The following is a 22,342-nucleotide window of genomic DNA, read 5'->3' on the forward strand; positions in this document are numbered from 1 at the left end:
AGAACTAAAATTATAATTAGATTTTGGATTAAAAAGTTGTATATAAAACTTGCCTTATAGTTATGTTTATATACCTATTACGAGACTTTATATTTTATTTCTATTAAGTGTTCTGTTTTATTGAATATATGATGTTTTCTAAATAGTATATTATACTATTTAAATGGATGTTATACCACTATAAATAATGCAAATTCAAATACACCTATATTGTGAAATATTCTCATTTCAATACAATTAATTTATTATTAATGACTGGACATATTATGAAGAATTAAAAAAATAATAATTTCAAATTAAATGAACTAAATATATATATATATATATATATATATATATATATATATATATATATATATATATAATTTTTTATATCTAGGTAAATTGTGATCCAAATTCAATTGCTCTTGTTTAATTCTGTATTTACAGTGTATGCTATCTCCATTATAAACATCATGGTGGCAAACAAAGCATCAATATCAAATGAAATTGCAGTTTGGTGTGGTTTTGAGGGATTAATTCAGAACCTCTCAAACAATTTTGTTCTTCAATCCAATCTCAAAAATTTCCCTTTATCAATCATTCTTCCAACCACAAACTCCAACATTATGCTCCTGATGTTGACATCTAGGTACGCTAAAATCATTTATTTCCTTCAGAATTCTCGTTCATAAAATGTGCGGAACATTCGTACGATTAATTAATTGTACTTACATACGCAATCTGAGACATGGTTCAAGAAATTTTAGGTTTTCAACCAATTATGAGCAAGAACTTTTTGTTCTTCTTCTTGTTTTTGCTGCGTTAGAGGTAAGAATTTATAGTTGAATACCCATAAGTTGTATCAGAAAACTTCCATAATTCTCAAATATTTAACCAAAATGTGGGATATATATCTCTCTTCTTTTACCCCAAAATGAGAAATTTATTCAGCAATTGAAGTTTTTTTTTCTACTATTGTAATTAGGGTTTTGTCTGAATTTCCAAGTAAAAGACTGTCCCATTTGAATTTTTCTAAGGAATTTTTCAACTTTTTCTGTAGTTATTAAAGAATATCAATATCAAACCATCTGTGTCCACAAAAGTCAGTTCCAAAACTATTTGTATAATCTTTCATGTTTTGGACCCATTTCAAGGCATTCTAAGTCTATATGACATGTCTAAGTTGTTCACTTTTCTTATGAAGGATGTGTAATGTGGGAAATATTTCATTAATTGAACTTTGCAACACTCATGGTATTCCCTTTAACTGGATTTGCTTTATCAGCACTCATGGATCCATCGCAGATTGTTTTCTTTTGTTAATGGCAGCTTTTTTCTATCTTACTGAGACCACAAAAACCATACATTGATCCAACATAACATGCCAAAATGGAATTTTGCAGACTCTCACGTGACATAATAGCAGTCCAATTTTCTTTCTCACCAAGAAAATTGACCATAAAATAAACAAAAACATATTTTCTGCACAAAGCTAGCTATTTACCTTTTCTCTATTGCAACTCTTATAAAATCTCCCCTAACCCTTCTCTCTCTTTCTCTGTATATGTGACTCTCTCACTTTTCTCATGCTTGTTTTCTCAGCTCTCAGAAGCTCTAAACTCATCACATGTTAGTGGCTATGTCTATGCATATATTGTTGTAGTTATTATTATTAATATTATCATAAGATATAAGGTGTTGAATAGAAAGCCAAATAATGATTATGTGACTCTTTTCTGCAGAACAAACAGCAGAATTTGAGCTTCAAGTTCAGAAGCAAGCATGGCTTTGGAGAACTTCTACAACATATTTGGTGCCACAAGTAAGTTACTTCTGACCATTCTTACAAGTTTTATGCAGCTTCTCCTTCTGTTATATGCAATACATCAAACAAAACTGAAACTTTTTTCTGTCATGAAATGTTTTTCTGTCATGAAATTTTCAGCCCACCATCAGTTACTATACTAAAAGAGCAGAAGTTTAAGTATATATAGCATTGAATTTGTCATCCATAGAACTGAAACCATCTTATTTGCAGTGATAAATAAGATCATTGGAGGGTGAAAATTTTCTTTTGATTGATTACCAAACTGGAGATTAATCTAGTTTACAATACTAATTAATTAAGATCATGTATGAGCATTACTTCATGTTTTATTCTATTTGTCTTTTTGTTCTTCACTTCCTTAATGACCCCTCTGTTGTTCTATCCCATGTTTTGAAGGAATTTTGTTTTTCAGTTTCTAAGAGATTTTAAGATTTAACAATAAAGGAAAAAGGAAAAAAGAGTTACTAGTTGTGATTCATAATATGAAATATATAGTTTGCTTTTCCAAAAATACATTCTATCAATAATTTTAACTGGTTTATGTTTATATATATATCATAATAAACTGATATTGTATATTCTTAATCTATTGAGTGATGTTAAGTAATAGAAATATTTTAAATTTATAGATGATTAATCTATAAATGAAATTTGTTTATCATATATATAATATATTATATATATATAACTTCAACTATATTTCATAAAAAATATTTTAAATTTTTCAATTCTTTTTTTTAGTTCATATTAAACATCCATAAAGAATTCAAATGTCTTTGTAGAGATATTTAAACTTTTTCAATAAAATCCTTAAAATTATTATATTAATCTTGTCTTTTAAGAGATATGAAAGGACAATCCAATCATTAAATTAAAACATACTTCCTAAAATTTTCTAACACACTCAAGTAAACAATGACAATGTGAAGATCAAACTTAAACTTAAATTAGCGGCTTTAATTGTTGTGTCTAAAATAACAAAATTCAACAATAACATACTAAATAATTAGTTTTCTTACGTATCCAAAGTGAAGTGTAACACTTTTATAATAATATACATGTTGATATGTGAATTATTAAACCAAATAATTCCACATAGTGGTTTCCAAGTAGGTTCCACATATTAGAAAGTGATTGGTGTGAGATTGAAATGACAAAGACCACATGACATGACCTTTGTAGCTGTCAGGAAATTACATTGTCTTTTAGTTTCTTGTGGTGGATTCATTGTTCTAAGTGCAAGAACCATTTCCCATCAATATAATAATACTCCACATGCCACTCTTCTATTCTTCCAAAAATAAATTTCCAATTTCCAATTTTTCCTTCAAGTGGGGAAGACAACAAAACTTAAACTTTGCTTTCTTGATCTTTCAAAGGGTTGGAATTCCAAAGGGTTTCTTGTGAAGTTTCTACTTAAAAGATTAGAATTTTCAAGGTAGTAAGTTAAAATCTCCATTGTGTGAAGAAGTTGAGTTTTTAAATGAATTTTGTTGTTTTAAAAAGTTTGTTTTGGATAAATAATATTGAATTGAAAAACACTAACAATTCAATTCATTCAAAATAATAATTAAATCTTTATAAACATGCACTAATTTTTATATCATAAAAAAAATTGTTTTTTAAAAGAATTAAGTGAAAATAAAAGCAATAGATAAATTAGGTTTATTTGGTATCATAAAAAAGTGAAGTGATCAATAGTTTTTTTTTCTTTTTTACTTTAAAGTTTTAATCTTGAACATTTTTTATATTCCAATGTTTGTTTACATCTTTATACCATTTCAAATCTAATAGATACTCAAAATATAAATAACGAAAAAAATTAAAAATATTATTATAATAAACTATTAAACAAAAAAAAGATCTATAAAATGTTTAGAATAAGAACATGACACAAATGCTAAGATGAAATAAGTAACTTATCATAGAAACATTTATGATTTCGAGAAGACAAATTTTGTTTTGAAAACCACAGTGACAACTATGCGGTGCGGTACAGTGATTCCAAAGCTGTCTCGTTACCTTGGTTAATGCATCTAAGTTTTGGGTTTCCCGTAAAATTTAACTTTTTGTTGACATAATGAATATACGACAAATATTCCTTAATTCATTAAATTTTAAGAACCGGACAAGTTTTCACAATCATTGCTGAGTTGTTTCCTACGTTTCTTTCAACTTTACACAAACTACTTAAACTAATATTAAAAATCATACTCCTAAATCAGAGTCACACAAAAACAATATCATAAAGTTGTTTCAATGAAATCTTCAAAGTATTGACTCAGAAATTATATATAATAATATTGTTCTCTTCTATTTTTAATTATAAAAACAACATTAGGAATAGTGAATCGTTTTATATATTACTTTAACTTTAATAGATTCTTAATGCATATTTATTTATTTTTATGTTGCTTTCTTTAAATAGGAATAACAAAGTAGACGAGGGAAAGAATTTGAAAGTTATGAAAGACATTGTGAGAAGGGAAAGAGAGTAACTTATGGGAATTACGTAAAAGAAAAATGAATCAATACATAAAAGATATATTAAATATTAAATGTGTAAAGAAAGAATAAATGTAGAGATAAATTATTAATTTTATTGTTAAATGTATTGGGATACTATTAATTTAGTCTTTAGAAAAAAAAAAAAACCTGAATTGGTATGTGGATGTGTGGAAATTATAGATTCAACCTTAGTATAATTTAATAATGACAGAGTCTTTGTTATTTAGTGTTCATTAGTCTTTAAAATTATGTTTTAATAATAAATTAGTTGTATAAAAATTAAGACGACATAATTGATGGATCTTTTGACACTTTCAATATTTCAAGTACTAAATTAACAGTATCTTATATGTTTAAAAACTAAAATTGATATTTGTTTTCGATTTATTTTATTCAATGGAAAGTGAATGATTATTGAATAAGTGGCTATTCTGTTTTATTATCTAGTTGTTATTTTTATAACTTATACAATTGTCTAAGCGGTACTATAATTAACTTTATAAAATTATAACTTTAATAAACACTTACTAAAAAAAATTATTCTATTTTATTTTTATTTTCAATTGTCTTTATATAAGTGCTTAACAACAAACATTATTCAGCAAAACATTCTCACCTGAATTAATGATTTATGTTAAAAAACTTCGTGATGTACCCACTTTTTTTTCTGTGCAAACCACAAAAAGAACATATATATATATATATATATATATATATATATCATTAATGTCTCTCATCACTTTTATGTATGTAAGTCTTAAATAATTAAAATATTTTTAATTAATTTTTTATTACTTTCGTGTAATATTTATAGAATATATAGACTCGGTCATTTTTCAATTCTTCTTTTTATCATTTTATTGTTATTCAATTTTTATTTAATATTTTTGATTAATTATAATTTGTTTCTTGATATTTGAAATTGAGAAGAAAAAATATATGTATGTTTTTTACATTGAATAGTTAATAATATATTATTTTATTTGTTGTGATTTCTATTATTTTTAAATTATTCAATTAATATTTGGAATAATAAAGAGATCACGAGCATAATATGAGTATAGTGTTGCTCGATGAAACGAGAATGAGAAAGAAAAATTATATCAGTTGAATAGGGAGATGAGGATGAGATGGTTAAATTCCTACCCGTTTCATTGTTACTCTTAAAACCAAGTCTTTCATGCATGAATGAATGAAATAGCTAATTTGAAACTGTAATACCTGAACAATGAGACAACCTTATCACATTATTTAACGTCAACTTTTGTTGGAACTAAATGGAATATATCTTCATGAAACTGACATGAATGAATTTGTTGTCTTTGGCAGAGCTAAAAAGTCAGTTTTGGACTTCATGGCAGCCATTAGAATCACCATGCTTGTTGGAGCATGTGATTTTACCTGTGGAACTCGGGTTCTCTGTGATCTTGTTAGTCCAACTCCTGAGAAAATATGTGAGCCTGATCAGAAAGCAAACCAAGGTTCCAGATGGTGCCACAAAATCGATGCATCCACCAGCAATCAAACATGGCTTTGCTTACAAAATCAGCATTGTCTGCAACACACTGTTGCTGGCTGTTCATGCATCACTGCTGCTACTGATGCTGAATCAAGAGACTCAATGCACCTCAAAACTTCAGGCTTTCACATCAGAAATAGTTCAAGTGCTATCATGGGTAACTAGTCTTGTAGCAATATGCAAGATATCAAAATCAAGCACACATTTCCCTTGGATTCTGAGGGCTTGGTGGCTTTGCAGTTTCATTGTGTGCATTATAAGCACAGGCCTTCATGTTCATTTCAGTGTCACCAACAGTGGTCAGATTAGCATCAGAGAATATGCAGATTTCCTTGGTTTGCTTGCTTCAACATGCCTTCTGGTTATTTCCACAAGTGGGAAGACAGGCACTGTGATGCTTGCCACAAATGGTGCAGCTGAACCACTTCTTGGAGAGAAAACTGAGAAACATTCAGAGTGTCTAAGGGAATCTCCATACGGAAAAGCCTCACTTCTCCAACTCATTAATTTCTCATGGCTTAACCCCTTGTTTGCAATAGGGTATAAGAAACCCCTTGAACAGAGTGACATTCCTGATGTTGACATCAAAGACTCTGCTGAGTTTCTGACCTGTTCCTTTGATGAGAGCCTTAGAAAAGTCAAGGAGGAAGATGGCACTGCAAACCCTTCTATCTACAAGGCAATCTACCTGTTCGCTAGGAAGAAAGCAGCAATGAATGCATTGTTTGCAGTGGTAAATGCTTCAGCATCTTATGTTGGTCCTTACTTGATAACAGACTTTGTGGATTTCTTGGGAGAGAAGGAAACTCGTGGCTTGAAGAGTGGATACCTTCTGTCACTGGCTTTTCTCTGTGCCAAAATGGTTGAGACCATAGCTCAGAGGCAATGGATTTTTGGAGCTAGGCAATTAGGCCTTCGCCTCAGAGCTGCGTTGATATCTCATATATATCAGAAGGGTCTGCATCTGTCGAGTAGATCGCGCCAAAGTCACACGGGTGGTGAGATAATGAACTACATGAGTGTAGATGTGCAGAGAATCACAGATTTTGTTTGGTATGTAAATGTCATATGGATGCTGCCAATACAAATTTCCTTAGCAGTGTTCATTCTGCATACAAATCTAGGACTAGGTTCATTGGCTGCACTAGCTGCTACGTTGGGAGTGATGACTTTGAACATACCTCTAACAAAAATACAGAAAAGATACCAAGCCAAGATCATGGATGCCAAGGACAACAGGATGAAAGCCACTTCAGAAGTCCTCAGAAACATGAGGACTCTGAAGCTTCAAGCATGGGACACTCAATTTTCTCAAAGGGTAGAAGCACTGAGGAATGTAGAGTATAATTGGCTAACAAAGTCCTTGAGGCAAGCAGCGTTTTCTGCTTTTATCTTTTGGGGATCACCTACATTCATCTCTGTGATAACTTTTTGGGCATGCATGTTCATGGGGATTGAACTGACAGCAGGAAGGGTCTTGTCTGCATTTGCCACGTTCAGAATGCTGCAGGATCCTATATTCAGCTTGCCTGATTTGCTCAATGTGATTGCTCAAGGAAAAGTCTCTGTTGATAGGATCGCTTCCTTCCTTCGTGAGGAAGAAATCCAGCATGATGTCATTGAAAATGTTGCAAAGGACAGAACAGAATTTGATGTAGTTATTGAGAGAGGGAGATTCAGCTGGGATCCTGATTCAACAACTCCAACCATTGATGAAATAGAGTTGAAAGTTAAGAGGGGAATGAAGGTGGCAGTTTGTGGATCTGTAGGTTCAGGAAAGTCTAGTCTGCTATCAGGCATTTTGGGAGAAATATATAAACAGTCTGGGAATGTTAAGATCAGTGGAACAAAAGCTTATGTTCAACAATCTGCATGGATACTGACTGGAAACATAAGGGACAACATCACCTTTGGAAAAGAGTACAATGCTGATAAGTATGACAAAACTGTTGAGGCATGTGCATTGAAAAAGGACTTTGAGCTATTCTCATGTGGTGACATGACAGAGATAGGAGAAAGAGGGATTAACATGAGTGGGGGACAGAAGCAAAGGATACAGATTGCTAGAGCAGTTTACCAGGATGCTGACATATACCTTTTTGATGACCCTTTCAGTGCTGTTGATGCTCATACTGGTACTCACCTCTTCAAGGTTAGTTACATTTTCTTAAGACTTAAAAAATATGCAGACACTTCATGGTGTGAGAAACAATTTCTTTACTATTTGTTCCACATGTTTTATGCAGGAGTGCCTTATGGGGATTCTCAAAGAGAAAACTATAATTTTTGTTACACACCAAGTTGAGTTTCTCCCAGCAGCAGACCTCATTCTGGTAAATGCAGCGTGAACGTTTTGTTTTTTTTTTTTTTTGTTTATTCTAATCACCAAAGAACAGATCAAATTATGCTACTAAAAGACATTAAAATCTGATCAACTACTCATGTTGTTTAAGAGAGCTAAGTGTTTGGTGATCAACTAATTTAAATTTAATCAAACCATACAAAATTACTTTATAAGGTAAGTTTGCACCATATTGTCAGTGTTGCTTAGTATATAACAAATGGTGACCCAAATGAAATCTAGGTGATGCAAAATGGAAGGATAGCACAAGCTGGAAAATTTGAAGATCTTCTAAAGCAAAATATAGGATTTGAAGTTTTAGTTGGTGCTCACAGCAAAGCTCTGGAGTCAATTGTTGTTGCTGAAAACTCAAGTAGAACAAGTTTCAATTCAATAGCTGAGGAAGGTGAATCCAACTTCAACTCCAAGTCAAGTCTTCAGCATGACAAAGTGCAAGACAATCCTCCAGAGGACAAAGGAAATGATGGAAAGTTGGTGCAAGAAGAGGAAAGAGAAACAGGAAGCATAGCAAAAGAAGTTTACTGGACTTATTTGACCACTGTCAAAGGAGGAATGTTTGTTCCTCTCATTATCTTGGCACAATCTTCATTCCAAATACTTCAGATTGCCAGTAACTATTGGATGGCTTGGGTTTGCCCCACAAGTAGTGATGCCAAGCCTATATATGACATGAATTTCATACTACTTATTTATATGGCACTCTCAGTTGCTGGTTCGTTCTGTGTTCTGCTGCGAGCCATGATGGTGTTAAATGCTGGACTTTGGACATCACAGACACTTTTCACAAAGATGTTGCATAGTGTGCTCCGTGCCCCCATGTCCTTTTTTGATTCTACCCCAGCTGGAAGAATCTTGAATAGGGTAAGTAAGCTTTCATAACAATTATGTTTATGCTTATCATTACTACCACAATAGTATTTCTTGATTCTTAATACAATGGAATGGACTAATGTTTTGCATTAGAGTGACAAAAAAGTTCTGCACAAGTTCATCCTTGGCTATCTTATTGTGTACTGTTATACACTTTAAACAGTTGGATGTAGACTGTTTATCCTCTTTGAAGTGTTCTTTTCTCAATGATACCAACACTAGAAAACTTTGATTTCAGGCTTCCACAGATCAAAGTGTGCTAGACTTGGAAATGGCAAACAGAGTAGGATGGTGTGCTTTCTCAATAATACAGATTCTAGGAACCATTGCCGTGATGTGTCAGGTGGCATGGCAAGTATTTGTCATCTTCATTCCAGTAACTGCAGTCTGCATATGGTATCAAGTATGTAATTCTTTTTCCTTCTTGATCTATCTATGACAGGACAAACAAAAAAGTGAGACAGATTCCTGGTTTCAAAATTTATACAAGATATAATATGATTTCTCAAGTTTATCAAGTAAACATTGAAATTCATATCAGTCAATGATGTAACAAAGTTAAAACTAAGACATTGGAATTGGATGTTACAAACTATGTGAAATATATATTTGAATTTTAGATCAAACATTTGAAACAGAATAAGGAAGTGATGGTACTCATCTTAAACTAATAGCAGAAAATGATTATGAAGTTAATCTCTTTTTCTCACTGTCCAATCCTAACAGAAGTTGAATGCTTTTTATTTCAGAGATATTACACCCCTACAGCTAGAGAACTGGCTCGCTTAGCACAGATACAGATCACTCCAATTCTCCACCATTTTTCAGAATCTTTGGCAGGAGCAGCATCAATAAGAGCTTTTGATCAAGAGGGCCGTTTCATATACACCAATCTTGTCCTTGTGGATGGCTTCTCAAGACCATGGTTTCATAATGTTTCTGCAATGGAATGGCTTTCTTTCAGATTGAATTTACTGTCAAATTTTGTTTTTGCCTTCTCACTGGTCATGCTTGTGAGCCTCCCTGAAGGAATAATCAACCCAAGTAAGTAGTAATTTTTTATTTGGAAACTTAACATTGTCAATCACCACAATAAACATCCATGTTTCATTGGAACACACTAATAGATCATCAGATAAATCACCTTTCAAGAATTAAGAATTACATTTTTCTGCATTGGATTTGTTACAGGTATTGCAGGACTGGCAGTAACATATGGGATCAATCTGAATGTGCTGCAAGCTTCAGTTATATGGAACATATGCAACGCAGAAAACAAGATGATATCAGTTGAAAGAATTATTCAGTACACAAATATAAAAAGTGAAGCACCTCTTGTGATTGAAGACAGCAGGCCACCAAGCAACTGGCCAGAAACTGGAACAATATGTTTCAAAAATTTGCAGGTTAGATAGCAACGGTTTAAAACATGTTTAACACATATAAGGAATATGTTATAATATGTATAAGCATACATGCATATGGTAACATTAGGGTTTAATTTCTGTTCACTGTCTGCAAAAAGTTTTACACCATCAACCCACCAAAGATCATAAGAGATATGTTATTATATGATAAACATATATGCAATATAGATATAACTAATAAGATAATCAATGAAAATGTCAACAAGTTTTCAATACCTGACAATATCTGATTGAATAATAGTACAGAAGGCATATAGATTCATGGGCTGTTTCCTCAGTATACTTCTTGCAACTATATTTTTCTTTTATGTCCATGAGTTCTTGAATACTTATATTCTACTATGCAATAAAATGTGTGACAGATACGTTATGCTGAACATCTGCCATCTGTGTTGAAAAACATCACTTGCACATTTCCTGGGAGGAAGAAAGTTGGTGTTGTTGGGCGTACTGGGAGTGGAAAATCAACCCTCATACAAGCCATTTTCAGGATTGTTGAACCAAGAGAAGGAAGCATTATCATTGACAATGTTGATATATGCAAGATAGGCCTCCATGACTTAAGGTCAAGGCTTAGCATTATCCCACAAGACCCTGCCTTGTTTGAAGGCACTGTCAGAGGAAACCTGGACCCTCTTCAGCAATACTCTGACATTGAAGTGTGGGAGGTAAACAATTTAATCAAACAGTTTGATCTAGAACATGAAAATGGAAGCTAAAAAATGAAGATTCTTTTTCACACAAGGCCAAAATGACGTTTTAAACTTTTCATAAACATTATCATCATCTACCAGTGACTTTTTCATTTTCAGGCTCTAGACAAATGTCAACTGGGCCACCTAGTGAGGGCCAAGGAAGAGAAGTTGGAGTCCCCAGGTTGAACAATTTATCTTTGAACTTTCATAGTTTTGTAATGCTTGTTTGTGATACTTGTAATCGTTACAAAAACTGACATGAATCCTTTTTATCAGTGGTTGAAAATGGTGATAACTGGAGTGTTGGCCAAAGGCAACTATTTTGCCTTGGAAGAGCCCTGCTGAAAAGAAGCAGCATACTAGTGCTGGATGAAGCAACAGCCTCGGTAGATTCTGCAACTGATGGAGTGTTACAGAACATCATAAGTCAAGAGTTTAAAGATAGAACTGTTGTCACAATAGCTCACAGAATCCACACAGTTATTGATAGCGATTTGGTTTTGGTGCTCAGTGATGGTATGTGCATTTATCACATTCTGCCTTGCTTCAACAAATTTTTCCATAAGCGATTTTGTGAAAGAAAAACAAGAAGAAAAAGATGAAATGAGCTTCTACATAAGCTAAACTTAACTTATGCATAAGTTGTTTTAGGGATCAAAAACTTAATTAATTCTAATAATTAAAAGCAAACATGATAATGGAACTAGAAATTTGATATGTTAAACTGATAAGGGAGTTGCTTAATGCATCAATCTTATGTTACAGGGAGAATTGCAGAGTATGATGAACCATCAAGGTTACTTGAGAGAGAAGATTCCTTCTTCTTTAAACTAATAAAGGAGTATTCTGGAAGATCACAAAGCTTAAACAGTTTGGCAATACAACATGTCCAAAGTAGGGAACAATTATAGAACTTTATGGACATTGATTAAGATATTGAAGAGGATAAAACCAGCAAGGATATACCAATAAAGGGGTTCCTAGCCCCATCTTGTGGTACTTATCCACAGCAAAAAAGGATTCTTCAAGTGACCCTTCATTGATATATATATATATATATATATATATATATATATATATATATATATATATATATATATATAATGGTGAAGCACAGGCACCAGTTTGAGCATGAAAGAGGAAAGTGGGAGAGAAGAGAAAGAAGATCATACACATAGTGAGTGAATGATGAGATTTTGAAATGGCAAATAAGGATGTTTAAGATGTGTAGGTTCATTATGACTAGTAAACTGGTGAGGAAGTGCACTTTATATTGGCCATATTGTACAATGGAATTGAAATTTTATCACTAGGGTTTGGAATTTGGGTTGATTTGTTTTGTTTAAAAGACAATTGTGTTGGACAGAGTAAATCAATTTGAATATATTAATGGGAGTGAAGTAGTCTTATAATCAAATTTCAGCCTTTAATAAGTAGACTCCTACTATTGATAATTTTTTATATGTAAGAGCTAAAAGATGTTTAAGAATAATATGTTTAGAGAAAATATTAAAATAATATCTATCGAAATTAAAATAAATTTAGTATAAAGTAAAAGGTAAAATTTATTCAAAGTTAAATGAGTAATAAAGCCTTTAATTTATTTCTTTACAACAAGAATTAACAAGAAAAGCTCTCATGCTAACTGGACTTAAGAACATCATTGGTCAATTATATGGAAAATATTAATCAAATACATGAAATTATTTGACCATCTTATTATCTTTCTGATAATCTAGCATTGAGATAATTTTACTTAAAGAAGCAATTTTACCATTGAAAGGTACTTATCTAAAAATAATAATATGGACCGAATAATTTTAGATTCTTGACATCCCAAAAATATAGCACACAACTATATACAAGTATCCACATTTAATAATATGATAAAACAGTTACTATAATACGAACATCAAACTTACAGTTATTACAAAATACCCATTAAATTTTTCGTTTAACTTTGCAAGAGCTTCCTGTACCACTATCGAACGTTCAACATATAACCGAACAGTTATATTTACAGAACAAAAATAGTGAACGTTCGGTTCACCAAAACTATAATTACTATACGATCGAACGGTCATCAACTATTCAGCAGAGTCTCACCAAAACATAAACCTAATGTCTTATTATAAAATAATAATAAAAAAGGTGTTTGGTTGTACATTTAACAATTAATATTTGAAGAAATGGGATTTAGAGGGAATTGAGAATCCCAAGCATAATTGAATACAATAGCACCATTAAAGAGAGGTTGACCTGTGCTAACAAGGCACACATCACCTGAAACTTTCAAAAGTAGAGGGTTAACTGCTTCAACTGTTTGAAATCCTTTACAATTCAATTGTACATTGGTTTGAACACATGCACACCGATTTGTGATAGTCACAGTCCATTCTGGTTTTCCATTTACTTTACGTCCTGTTCCATTTTGAACTACATGGATGTCGCTTAAAGAGCATTGACTATAACCTAAAATCATCATGCATCACACAAATTATCAATAATATTCAATAAAAAAAACTCATGTTTCATTCATGACAGAAACTCTCACCTTGTGAGACAAGAGCAAGTAAAAGAGTTGTGATCAAAATCTTCACCATTTCTGATCTCACAAATACAAGTTTCAATTTTTCAATTTGTTTAGACAATGAATAACATTGTATATATGATGTTATTTATAGACCTATTTGAATTTAATCCAATTAATTTCTTTTTTCATTTAAAAAAATGGAATTTAAATTTAATGATCATAAACTAGGAAGGAAAATAAGGCAAATTAGCAAAGAGAAAATATACTTTTAATTATATACTTGATTATATATCTTCATTATTTTCCTGATAATGTTCCTATTTCTTTCAAAATAATTCTTAGAAAGGTAACGCAGTAATCAATTCCATATTCGTTTTAAAAAACATGTGTATTAATTAATTTCAATTCAAATTACTCATTAAAAATTCATTTTTCCTCCTTATATAAAATACTAGAATATTTAAGTAATTCTCAAAAATTAAAAAAATTGGTTTATTAATTTAGTTTTTATTTTTCAATCTGTTAATACTTTTATTATTTATCTAAAATCATCTTTAAAATATTTGTGGCCAGTCATAAAATATTAAATTAAGATTAATTATTATTGTTTATAATAAATAACATAGTGTTATTTATAGATATAGAATGATTGTATAATTCACTCCTTAAGTAATCACTACTAGCATCTTCGTATTCCCCGTGCATGTATGATATATTCGTAGTAGCATCCCAACTTGAACTTGCTTTATTCTCGTCCATATTAATCATTAAAAGAAATATCATCAATGTTATTGTCTTTTGTTTTCTTAACACGAGTCTTCTTCAATCATGAATTAGCCATCACAGACAGATTAAGAAGGATGATAATTCTCCTTTTAACATGAAAATTTTCCTTTTGTTGTGCTAAATATTTATGAATTTATTAACTATTTTGTCATGAACATTTATGAATTATGAAGCTACTTAAGACTTATTAAGTATGAGTTACTTTTATCATTTATATTATTTTTAATAGCAGTTGATTTTGGAATGGAAAGGAACCCAGCTAGTAAGATTGTCCATTTAAGGAAATTAAAATCAAAGGAGGATTGACTAACTTTTGTATATTCTAATGATTTGTAGCTTTGTATAGATTCTTTGTGCTCATAATTTATGGTCTGTATTTTTGTTGTGGTAACTAGAAAATTGTATTTCATTTTGGAATTTGTGGTATGTCCTACACCAAATGCAAAATAACAGGGGAGGGAGGGGTCAAGGGGTTTGAATAGTGTTTCAAATTTTTTCGCAAAAATGATGTTTAATAACTATTAAGAGTGTTAGATAAATTGCAGTAGTTGTTAAACGCTTGTGTTTTTAAATAAGCGTCTAGAAAAACATTCTAAATAGAATAAATAGTAACACAAGTATTTTTATACGGGTTCATTTAATCTAAGCTATGTACAGTCTCCCTTAATATCTCTTAAGGGGTTCCATTAATCTTTAACAAGATTACAACGGATACAACCTACTCCTGGTATATAAGTATTACCAACCACTTCTGGTTCCCTAGTCAATCTGACTAGACCGAGTTTAACCACTACTGGTATCAACCATAGATAATTGTCTAGACCGTTTAACTCAACTGAGTTAAAACATACATGTATTTTAATTAACTTCTGAATACAACAATCAGTGTTTTGAGTACAAGTACAAATTCAATTAAGTCTCACATAGATGATAAATTCAATAAAATGAAATAAGAGAACTTGTAAAAGCTTTAGACGATGTTAGCTTGGAAAGCAGCAGAGTAAGAATTCAATTATCTCTTCTTCTATATAAGTTATTGTTTTTTCTCTTTTGCGGGTCCTCCTTATATATAGTCTTCTTCGAGAGATAATCGTTACTTAGAGAGACTTAACCTCTTGAGAGTAAGTGGCTTCTGGTACGAAGATTGTACTATTCTTCATCTTGGGAAGAGCAACATTACTTTAGTAGTGAGATCTTGTATGATTATGACAGGACATAAAGCTTTAAGGAAACATTTCATAAATGTCTTCCTATTTCTCAACATCTTTCTGATCCATGTGTAGTGTTTTTAAATAAAGTTTGGTATTGTCATTATCTGCACAGATAAAGAGAAAAAAAATAAAGTAGATAAATGTACAATATGTTCATGCATTTAATGTTCTTACGTTAAGCGTTTAGGCATGATTCGTTGTATGAGCGTTTAACATGAATCTATTCTTTTGAAAGTAGTATCTCAATTGATAAAACATACATCTTTATTATTGTTTTCTCTAGACGCGCTTTTGACAATTATTGTTTAAACTTTTATAATTGACACGCCATTATTTATCTTGCTTGCTTTTAACAAATATGTTCTAATATGCATTTCTCTTAGACGTTATACTCACTAAACGATATTTTGTTATATATTGTATATTAAACGTCAAAACTCGAGTTGCTATGGTCATTGAATCTTACATATACATCTTCCTCAATATTAGATGTTCTAGAGTTATGTGTTATTGGCATTTGATGCTTGAGAGTATCTAAGTAAAATTCTTTTTTTCAGTTTTATAATCAATTTGTCCCAAACTCTCTTTTATGTTTATAATAAAACATTATACCCCAAATGGATTAAAAAAAATGTTGAATCTTTTATTTTTATTTTTCATAATTCATAGTGAGTATTCTTAATCAATGCTCTTATGTAAATTCAATTTTGTAAATAACATGTATTAATTACTTTTTTTTCAAAACTATTTCGATATGAAGTTAGCCTTAAACATTGTTCTAGCCATGTCTTGTGAAACACAATTTTTTCTTTCAACAACATCATTTTGTTGTTGTGTCCTTCGAGGAGAAAAGTTATGGTTAAAGTTACAATTTTCAAATAGGTTTAATAAATCTTTATTTTCAAACTCTCCACTGTGATCACTTATAACAAAAACAATTAAACCCTTTTTAATTTTGAACTTGTTTCAAAAATATACAAAATACTTTGGAAGATCAATAATTTTACCCAACTCCATCTAGTATAATCATTAATAATAACTAGACCACTTAAAAACTTAGTCCTAGTTGGTCCAAAAAAATGTAAGTGTATTAGTTCAAGAAGTCTTTGTTTGGATACCACATTTATACTTTTGATAGAGTTTTTGACTTGCTTGTCTTTAATACATGACTCATAGAGAATATTGTCTTTAATGTTTTGTTCACATGAGGTGATTTGTGGGAGATGATTTGGGGGAGAGTAATTGAATGGATTTAAGGATAATTTTTTTGTTGTTTTTTGAGTGGATTTGTGAGTAATTGAGAGTGGATTTGTGGGTAATTGAGAGTGGATTTAGAAGTAAAGTTTGTGAGAATTAGTGTAGGATTTGATTGATGTGATAGATTTAAAAAATTTGTTTTATTGATAGAAATTAAAGATTACCAAAATGTCCCTAGGTATTACATTATAAAATGTTATTTATTAAAGTTATATGTAATTGTAAAAATGTATATAAAAAGACAAAAATTATAAATAATAATTATAATTAATTTTTAAAAATTAAAAAATTATAATGTAGTAAAATGAATTTATTTTTAAATGTAGTATTTGTTTGTAATATAATTTACTACCAAGTATTTCCAACTATGGTTAAGGTTTTTTTTTTACGTTTTGAATTAATTAATAATAATAATAAACAATTAATTAATTTAATATTTTTTATAAAATTAATATATATTAATTTTTTAATTTATAAAATATTAATTATTAAGAAAATAAATAATATTACAAAATTAAAATAAAAATTTAAATAAAATATGTTAACCTTTGGAAATACGTTTATCATATTTAATTTCAATATATTAACCGTATTTTCAAGGGTTAAAGTTTTCTTTTTTATTTTTATTTAATAATAATTATTATTTATTAAATTATATGAAAATATAAATAATAATTAAATTATGAAAAATATTAAATTAATTAACTAATTATTATTACTAAATAAAAATAAAAGAAATAGACACATGATCAACACTCCTTCTCTGCTCTACTACGAACATGGAGTTCTTGTCCTTCCTCTTCCTTGTCCTTCTCTTTGTTCTCTCTCTACTTCGCCAGAGAAAAACCCCACAACAACAAATGCTTTAGACCCTACCCTCTCATCAGAGGATTATTGGAATTCCTCAAAAACCGCCATCGCTTCCTCGAATGGACCACCCAAGTCCTCAATGATTGCCCCACCAACACCACTGTCATGTCCCGTCCCTACAGATTCAACATCATCGTAATGGCCAATCCCGACAACGTCGAACATATGCTCAAAACCCAATTCAAAAACTACCCAAAGGGTGAACGCTTCATCCACCCCCTCCATGACCTCCTCGACAACGGAATCTTCAACTCCGACAGTGAACTTTGGAAGGTGCAGCGAAAAGTTGCCAGTTACGAGTTTACAACCAACTCACTCCGTAACTTCATTGTCAACTCCATCACCACCGAACTCCAACCATCACCAAAATCGCATCAGCCCGCAACACGCATCAGCCATGCACAAGGGAGGAAGAATGTTGGGGAACCGATTACTGCACATGCATTCTTCAAAGCTGGAACCGTATACAAGAACGTGGAACTGAATACATTTTTCTGTGCAATTTCTTGAAGGAGTGGAACTGAATACAACTTCATCTTCATTTTCTTCTTACCACTAGAATCGGTACCATATTTGTGGAACCGAATACACGCCCATGAACCACCTCTTCTTCAAGCGTCGTTGCTTCAGTAAACTTCATCTTCATCCATCAAGTTGTCCTCAACATCAAGCTGCAATCAACCCCGTTCTTCGTCTTGAATGGTTGTGTCAATGGCAGAGAATCTCGCCAGCTAGGGCTACAAGCGATGCACATCGAAACTGCAAAGTTAACAAAATTATGAGGGCACACACGTAATTTGCGAAGAAATCAGCGCAAATCTCCTCATTTTAGCGAGATGAAAGAAACAGTCCCATCTCGCAAATCAATGCATTTCGCCGCTTGCAAATCTGCACAAACGAACACCTTCTCACCCTCAATTCATCGCTCGCATTCGCCTCTGAACAGTAAAATCTGTTCGGCCTAAATGACATGTCTGATGAGCCTATTATGAGACATTTTTACTTAGCATTGCAAGAAATCTTAAGCTTGCATGGGCACATTTCCTATGCCATTGACAATAATATTATTTTATGGTCACAAAAAGTAAGAGACTTTTTGAGTTAATAACTCGTCCATATCAATTTTATAAAAGTTACATTTTCAATTAGCATTAAATAATTTAATCTCATCATTGTTGTTAATTATACATTGATCTTTATTATAAACAACATCACAATCATTGTCACAATTGCTTATACTTAATAGGTTGTGTTTTAGACCATATACAAAAGAACATTACTAAATAAAGAAGGTTTCATATTTACCTTATTAGTGCCAATAATTTTTCCATGTTGGTATCCTCCAAAAATTATCTTGTCTCTTTTCTTCGTTTGAAGACTTTGAAATATACACATTTTTTTCGTTATGTATTGTAAGTATTAGAACATCGATATTTCTTGTTGGATTGAGTATATTTGTCAGTAAAATTATTTATATTTTAGGTATTCATATTTCTTTTAATCTTTTGTGATTAATTTTGGTAGAGTATTTTTAATTAGAATTGCTAAAGGATATTGAACTAGATATATTATAAATCATGTAAGTGGTTTAATATTTAGTTTTTGTTCATAGCCTTTATTATAAGATTTTCTTATTTTCCTTATTAATAAATTCATATATTTTTTACTTATATTTGATTGAGCTATAAGTTCTCCTAAGGCATAATTCTCGTATAAATGTATTCATATCACTATTCGCTATAGGTTATTTTTCAATAATTTCCTTGGTGATAGACAACTCCCTTAGAAAATTGATAAAAAAAAATATGTTAGAGAGTTTTTGTAAGAACCTGAAAATTTATTTAAAAATTTAATGGAGTATTAAGTTAATGAAGCCAGGAATTTTTCCTTTAAAAGCCATTTTCAGACCTATTCTGGTTCATTAACCCAACTTCATTCTCTCTCTAAAAACTCAGAACTCAGTCTTCTTCTCTATGTCTTCTCTCTACCATTCCCTCACCTTCAGTCATTGCATGTTTGATTAGGTGGTGCTCAAGTGACCGCGGTGCAGAGAGCTTCGCAATCATCCGATTAAATTCTCGTTCTTCAGCGGGTAAGTCATTTCCCCTTTCTCCTCCGTGATTTTGGAACCTAGGGCATACAACTCTACTTGTTGCATGTAGCTAGTAATAATCCTTTCTACTTCCTCTGTTCATTCTAACTCTAAGAGTTGTTTCCTATCACCAATTTGGTGAATGTAGGGTGTTGTGCATTTCGTTGTGAGAGGTTCTGTGGAGTCGTTGTTGTGAGTTGTACTGTGAGAACCCTAGGTAAGGGGAGCTAATTTTTTTTCTTTGAATTTATTTCTTGAATCTGCTTTGTAAATGAATGCATGTTGAATTTTGGACTGTCGTGCGATTTTTTACGATACTCTGGATTTGAAGTATATAGGATGGTTTGAATTGAATGACGTAATTGATGGAACTGTGATTGATTGCTTTATAGTGAGTTTGATGAACTTAATTACTATATTGGGTCATGTTAGAAGTGATTTGGAGTGTGAAATCTGTTGTAACTTTAGCTAGGTAGAAAACTTGGTGATTTGGTAGTGTTTTAGGTCCTTTTGGAGGAAGTGAGGTAGTGAATTTGAGAGTTAGGGGTTCTGGGTATAATTGGGCTATTGGGGAAGTCTTAGCAAGTGGATTGTGACTTGTTTGAGTCACCAAATTGGTCATAATAGGTACAAAGTGTTAGAACTGGGTTTGGGGTCCTCTAGTTATTGAGTTTGATGTTTTGGAGTAGAATTTGAGTTGGTTTAGTACATCTAATTCCTATCCAAATGACATAGACTGGTATGAGGATTTACCTTGCATAGTGTTGGGGAGGGCCAGCTGAACTATGCAAGTGCAAAGACGACCAATAGTTCAACAATTATACAAATCCGGATGAGTCGTGTTGAGTACTTAATGCATGGTTTGAATGACATTCTTTGATTGTTCTTTTTATATGTAACTAAACATGATGATATTGATGGATTGTAGTTTATGTATGTTGCTTGTTCATCTAGCTCACTCTTGCTTCTGTGTTACGTGTTGCTTGTGTATGTTTTTCCTTTGCGATGATCATCCACTTGGATGAGAGCAGATGTGGTTGAGGAGATACCTTTGGAGCAAGTACTGGAGGATGCTGATGTTGCAGTGTAGTCTACTTAGGATTTCCTCTCTTTGAACTCATGACATTTTGAATACTCTAAACTGTTTAAGTTTAAATTCTGTCTTCTTTTATGGATGATTGTAATCTCATACTTAATCGCAAGTCATGCTCTAACTGTTCTCTTTATTTGAATGTTGACACCTATGTTATATGATCGTGGTTATTATATATTTGGGATGTTACAATTTTAATTTGATTTTTACTTAATTTTAAAGGTCTTCGTTTTTGTATACAGATTGACCATTTTCAATAAATTATTTACCTTAATTTATTATGTTTTATATAAGGTATTCTAATACTAATATGACTGTGATGAGTAAAACATAAAAGTGAAATTATTATACATTTTAGGAGGATTTTGGTAAGGGTTAGTTTGATTTTTTATTAAATATATATTTGAACCAAATTATATAAACACTTAATTTAATTTAATCAGAACATAATTCATTTAATTTAATCAGAACATAATTATTTTTTAAAATTCAAATAAACAATTTTTTATGATTAGGTTTGGATTAATTTTATAATTTTATTACACAACTTTTTACTAATATGTGTGTGTATGTTTGCACGTATTTTCCAGTAATTTTGTTGCACTTATTTTCCAGTAATTTTATTAAAAACATTATTGTATTAATTAATATACGGTTAAAAGCTTCAAAAAATATTTCATAATAGTTACGTTTTATGAATTGAATGTATAATATGTAATGATCAGTTTGGAATATTAAATCGGAAAATATTAAATAATTATTTAATGCTATTTAATAAAATTATTAGTATCATACGTTATATTTGTAAAATAATATAATTACATTCAATGGTATTATATTTAAATAGTGCAATAAAAGAAATGATAGTGTTTAATTTATTAACTTAAATGATCAATTGGTCTTAATTTTTGTCAAGATATTTTAAAGTGATCTTCAAATTTTTCTTTTTCAATTAATTCTTGATGTTTTGTAAAATTTATATAATTATTATATCAATAAGTTAAATATATATTTTGTATCCCTTTATAGTTTTTTGTTTTTTATTTATTTTTAATTTTTTAATTTTTTATAAATGTTCACTTGTTAAGTCAGTGTTTTGAAACATGACTCTATCAATATAATTTGATAATGACAGTGTCACGTTTGAATGTTTTACATTTAATTTAGTCTTTATATTTTTATTTGTTTCAATTCAAATTTAAATTTTTTCAAATTAAAAGCCTCTTTACAAATTTAAATCAAATTTAGTTTTTATATAAGTATGACACTAATATTTTTATTAAAATTCATATTTTTATTAAATGTTTCT

The 22,342-nt window shown here is 30.8% G+C and overlaps 2 protein-coding genes and 1 long non-coding RNA gene across 4 annotated transcripts; 2 read left to right on the plus strand and 1 right to left on the minus strand.

The window, feature by feature from the left end:
- The first annotated feature begins 516 nt into the window (after nt 1-516).
- Nucleotides 517-12,228, plus strand: LOC124823859 (putative ABC transporter C family member 15). Of its 2 annotated transcripts, none has more exons than XM_088094247.1 (12): nt 517-631; nt 1,725-1,804; nt 5,648-7,989; nt 8,084-8,170; nt 8,422-9,060; nt 9,308-9,472; nt 9,819-10,113; nt 10,261-10,475; nt 10,859-11,164; nt 11,309-11,372; nt 11,468-11,707; nt 11,957-12,228. In XM_088094247.1, the coding sequence occupies exons 2-12, from the start codon at nt 1,765-1,767 to the stop codon at nt 12,100-12,102; spliced, it is 4,539 nt and encodes a 1,512-aa protein (XP_087950373.1). In that variant the 5' UTR covers nt 517-631; nt 1,725-1,764; the 3' UTR covers nt 12,103-12,228. The 2 variants fall into 2 exon arrangements, with proteins under 2 accessions (XP_087950373.1, XP_047152122.1); XM_047296166.2 differs by lacking the exon at nt 517-631 and adding an exon at nt 1,455-1,611.
- Nucleotides 12,229-13,308: 1,080 nt separating this feature from the next.
- On the minus strand, nt 13,309-13,821 carry LOC148195594 (TPD1 protein homolog 1A-like). The gene is made up of 2 exons (XM_088094211.1): nt 13,746-13,821; nt 13,309-13,663 (listed from the first exon to the last, which is right to left on the minus strand). The coding sequence occupies exons 1-2, from the start codon at nt 13,792-13,794 to the stop codon at nt 13,359-13,361; spliced, it is 354 nt and encodes a 117-aa protein (XP_087950337.1). The 5' UTR covers nt 13,795-13,821; the 3' UTR covers nt 13,309-13,358.
- A 5,979-nt stretch (nt 13,822-19,800) lies between these two features.
- LOC148195595 (uncharacterized) lies at nt 19,801-21,254 on the plus strand. Its single transcript, XR_015780741.1, has 3 exons — nt 19,801-19,940; nt 20,089-20,157; nt 20,972-21,254. It is a non-coding gene; the product is annotated as an uncharacterized LOC148195595 (long non-coding RNA).
- The last annotated feature ends 1,088 nt before the right edge of the window (nt 21,255-22,342 follow it).

Source organism: Vigna umbellata, chromosome 7 (genome assembly GCF_029865625.1).
Source record: "Vigna umbellata cultivar VRB3 chromosome 7, Vumbellata_1.0, whole genome shotgun sequence".
Lineage (NCBI taxonomy): Eukaryota > Viridiplantae > Streptophyta > Magnoliopsida > Fabales > Fabaceae > Vigna > Vigna umbellata.

Excerpts from the sequence above, each read along its gene's own strand:
- LOC148195594 (XM_088094211.1), bottom strand. The coding sequence starts at position 13,794 with ATGGTGAAGATTTTGATCACAACTCTTTTACTTGCTCTTGTCTCACAA. Across the intron at positions 13,664-13,745 it reads ACTTGCTCTTGTCTCACAAG|GTTATAGTCAATGCTCTTTA; the intron begins GTGAGAGTTTCT and ends TGATGATTTTAG.
- LOC124823859 (XM_088094247.1), top strand. The coding sequence starts at position 1,765 with ATGGCTTTGGAGAACTTCTACAACATATTTGGTGCCACAA. Across the intron at positions 1,805-5,647 it reads CAACATATTTGGTGCCACAA|AGCTAAAAAGTCAGTTTTGG; the intron begins GTAAGTTACTTC and ends TGTCTTTGGCAG. Across the intron at positions 10,114-10,260 it reads TGAAGGAATAATCAACCCAA|GTATTGCAGGACTGGCAGTA; the intron begins GTAAGTAGTAAT and ends GATTTGTTACAG.